At 40.3% G+C, this 4,092-nt stretch overlaps 1 protein-coding gene across 1 annotated transcript; it reads right to left on the reverse strand.

Annotated features, from left to right (window-relative positions):
• Positions 1-1,245: 1,245 nt before the first annotated feature.
• XCR1 (X-C motif chemokine receptor 1) lies at positions 1,246-2,307 on the reverse strand. Its single transcript, XM_089531293.1, has one exon. The coding sequence runs from the start codon at positions 2,305-2,307 to the stop codon at positions 1,246-1,248; it is 1,062 nt and encodes a 353-aa protein (XP_089387419.1).
• Positions 2,308-4,092: the final 1,785 nt, after the last annotated feature.

The following is a 4,092-nucleotide window of genomic DNA, read 5'->3' on the forward strand; positions in this document are numbered from 1 at the left end:
TTTCAAATTTATAAACATATAAACAGCATATAGTCAGAATTATATCTGCCTAACATTTGCATGCAAGATTAGAAAGATTAACACTGACATGTTTAACATTAAGACACAAGATTAACAGAAGTGTGTTTCAGATATTTCCATGTATGTTGTGAGTGGTGGGGCTGGGAGTTAAGTATGGAACCACACACATTGCAAGAACAATATCTGATATTGGTATGCCAACCTTTGCATACCAGCCACTTAATAACTAGCTCATTATCATATTTCTGATATTAGAGCAATATTTGATTAACCTTTTCAAAATATTTTTAACTTTTATCCTGTATGAAACCAAATTCCTTTCCTCCCCTTTCGCTGATAGTTGTGAAGACATCCAAATGTTTTAGAAGAAATAAAAAACCAAGGCAGGGGGAACTTTGCCCAAACATCTGGAAAATATCTCTAATCATTTAGTAAAATAGACAGATATGAAGCAAACCACGTGGTTAGGCATCTTGATAGTAAAAGTGTGACAATGGTACCTATTATCTACAACAGTGGCAGTCTTTTTCCTCTCCTAAGGTCTTCATGCGGATGCAGGATAGCCATATGCTGGGTTAAAGACCTCCAGAGAGGTCTCTGTCTATTCCATTTCTGGAGGGAACATGCTGAGGATGCTGTATCTTTAGTTTTCCTATTCTGAGTGGGAGGTTTCATTAGACAGCCTAAAGCCCCTGCCCCAGCAACTTATTATCATTTCCATCCAATCCACACAACAAAAGCTATACAATTAAGAATGTATTAATTAACATAGCTAAAATACTTTCCCCCTATACTATAGCCCACGAGGTCTCCACAAAAACTTAGAAAAGATTCTCAAAATAAAATCCAGAGCTTAGGCAAGTTACCGTTTTGGACTACAAATTCCAGAATACATCACCCATCATGGCCACTGGGAATTGTAATTCTGTAACTGTAACTGTAAACCACACTCAGAGTCTGTACAGAAAGTGTAGAATATTTATGAGGCACCAAGATTATCCAAGCAGTATTTCTTGCCCTTCATCTTTGTCCTTCCCTGGTGTCCTGCCAGACAGTAGCTCTGACATAAAACTTCTGAGTCAAAGGATTAGGGCTGAACAAGTGAGGTCTTTTTTTATCTTGTACATGGAGGAGAGTTGTAGAACTGTTCTAGGCATTTCCCTCCTGTTTTCCTTTAGGTTGGTTATGGCATTCAGACTCCTGCATTGTCAGGCAGTTGATACTTTAATACAGAGATGGATCCTCATACGGACCCAAGTCAAAAGAATGAAATCTTGGGGTAGTCTGTGGGATGCCTTTATGGCACAGAGCAAACTGATTGTACAGGAGTTTCAGATGCTTTCTGAATTTCACCCCAACAAAGACATAGAGGACTGGATTGAAGCAACAGTGGCAGTAGGCTACTACTCGGCTGATGTCAAAAGCAAAGAAAACTTCCTTCGCGAGTTGACAGTGTAGCTTTATGATCTGTCGAGTGGAAAGAACATACACAAAACCAAGCACATTGTAAGGGGCCCAGCTTAGAAAAAAGACCACCACAATGGTAAATATGAGCTTCACAGTTCTGTGCCTCCTTTGAGACCTTGATCTAAGGAGAATCTTTAGTATGCTGACATATAATGTTGCAATGGTTATGAAGGAGATGAAGAATAAAGTAACTTGCTCACACAACTCCACCAGCTTCCAGGGGGAAGGCTCTTGGTAGTCACAGACCTGTTGGCCATCACTGTTGTTAGTGGCTGTTGTCACTTGGATATAAGTTATCTCAGGGATCACAAATAAAAAAGCAGTGATCCAAATGGCCAAACTTATCAGCATGCCAGATCTTTTTGTCTGAGTCCTCAGTGTTGATAAGGGATCGGCTACAGCCAGGTATCGAAAAATGGTCATGATGGTAAGAAAGATAACACCACTGTAGTAACTGATAGCGAAGATGCCACTCACAGTTTTGCAAAGAAAATCACCCAAAATCCATCCATAGTTATGGTACACAATCCAAAAGGGCAGTGTGCAAGAGAAGGTTATGTCGCTGATACAAAGATTCACGATGAAGAGATTTGTCAAGGACATAAGGCTTTCGTATTTCAAGACAATCCACAACACAAGGCTGTTTCCTAGCAGGCTGAAGAGAAAAATCACAGAGAACAGAATGCTGGCAACCAGGGCACTCATCTTGGCGATGTCGTTCATATCACACCAGTTAGAATCAATTTGGTCGTCATCCTCATAATAATAATCTGTCGTATTTGGGATGCCCTCAGATATAGTCTCTGTTAGTTCAGCCATTTGGAATGTTTTAAGGTGGGTGTCTTCAACAGCTGTGGATGACAACCTCTCAAATCAAAGACTAAAACTTGCTTTCACAGTAAACTTGAGAATGAAAGAGGAATAAGGTTAACATTTGAAACCAGAAGAGAATATTGACATAAAATACAGTACAGCACAAAAATAGCTTGGGAGAGGGGGAAGAAATAAACCCAACATTCATTTCCACTACTGTACAATATAACCCTTTATCTCTTAGTGTAGCAAAGAAAGAGTGGAGTTAAGTGTGGCCTTCATTGTCTCCAATTTTGCATAGATCCTACTGCCAGTTGTCACAGCATTTTAATCAGTGGTTTCCAGAACTGTTTCAGGGAGTGTTGGGATATTTTGGAAACTTAACAGGGTTTCCTCAATAACAGGGCAAGCCTACAATATCTACTCAGAAGGAGGTCCTGCTGATTTAAATAAATAGATGGGATCTAGACTCAGAGAATACTCAGTCTCCGTCATACTTACAGCAGAATCCATGGATAGCTCCTTGACTGAGCAGGAGGTGATCTCCCCTAACTACTGCAGGTCTCCCAGTCAATCCATGAGCCACTAGTATTTAAACCACCTGTTGATATCAATGGGCAACTGTAGGGATAGCTAAAACTGGATCAAATTACAAGAGATGAATTTTGAAGTAAGCAAGTATAGGATTGTAGCATTAGAAATTCAATCATTGAGAGCAAGTTTCCTTTTTTCTATCCAATATCTGGCATGATCACATTTTGAATACTATGTACAGTTCTGCTCAGTGTCCCTCAAAATGGATGTAATAGACCTAGGGCAGGCATGAGAGGAACAACAACATTAACACAGCAACTCCCCTATGAAGAAAGGTTATAGTGTTTGAGGTCCGAAGGGGGCTTCAGACATGGTGGTAATGCCCTCCACATCCCGTTAGACGTCATTGGGGCAAATAGCTGTTTTGATCTCTGGGGAGCCCTGGGAGCCACAAAATGGTCCTGGGTTGCATGTGGCCCACGAGTCACATTTTGCCCACCTTTGAACTAGAGCCAAACTAAAATGTTCAGATGGCCTCCCCAAAGTTCAACAGGCTTGTGCGGTCAGAGAGGACACATGTAACTTTTAGCTTATATGTTGCCCATTCCTGGCCTAAGGTATGCAAGTATATCTCTATAAACTACAGATCTCTCTCTCTCTCTCTCTCTCTCTCTCTCTTAACTTCTTTCCTGCTAACATTGCTCAGACCAAAATCATAGCAGCTATTTCAAATGAGAACTGCCTCACACTGCATCAAAGCTTTGACATAGTGGAGAGCCACTGCCAAAGTCCTCAGTGTTGGACTATCATGGATGGACAAAGTGTGACCCATGGGATGCCTCTGGTCCTAGCACACCTCCTTGGCCTTTCCATCTCTTCCCTTTTTTTATTCATGACTGAAAAAGCCCTCTCATGCTCTCTAGTGGCCAGAGAGAGCCCTGTATGGTATTTTAGGCTGGGAAGGATAGGTTTGTTTGTTTTTTACCAAAAGTGGAAGCAAACGCTGGATTAATGCTGAACAAAAAGAAAACAGAAAATTATAACCACAGTAGAGATACATAAATTCAGTCTAGACAATCCGGAAATCAAAATAGTCCATAGAATTCCTTTTAGTTAGGATCAAATGTTTTGATAAAAAAGAATGACAACTGCAGTCAAGAAATAAGAAGAATATTAGGAATTGAAATGTCAGTTATGAAAGAATGAGAAAAGCTCCTGAAGAGTAAAGATATAAAACTGAGCACAAAAGTTAGAATT

Source organism: Sceloporus occidentalis, unplaced genomic scaffold, assembly GCF_023333645.1.
Source record: "Sceloporus occidentalis isolate IW3139 unplaced genomic scaffold, rSceOcc1.0.p SCAF_7, whole genome shotgun sequence".
Lineage (NCBI taxonomy): Eukaryota > Metazoa > Chordata > Lepidosauria > Squamata > Phrynosomatidae > Sceloporus > Sceloporus occidentalis.

What these genes read in the sequence shown, in the direction of transcription:
- XCR1 (XM_089531293.1), bottom strand. Translation starts at nt 2,307, where the DNA reads ATGGCTGAACTAACAGAGACTATATCTGAGGGCATCCCAAATACGACA.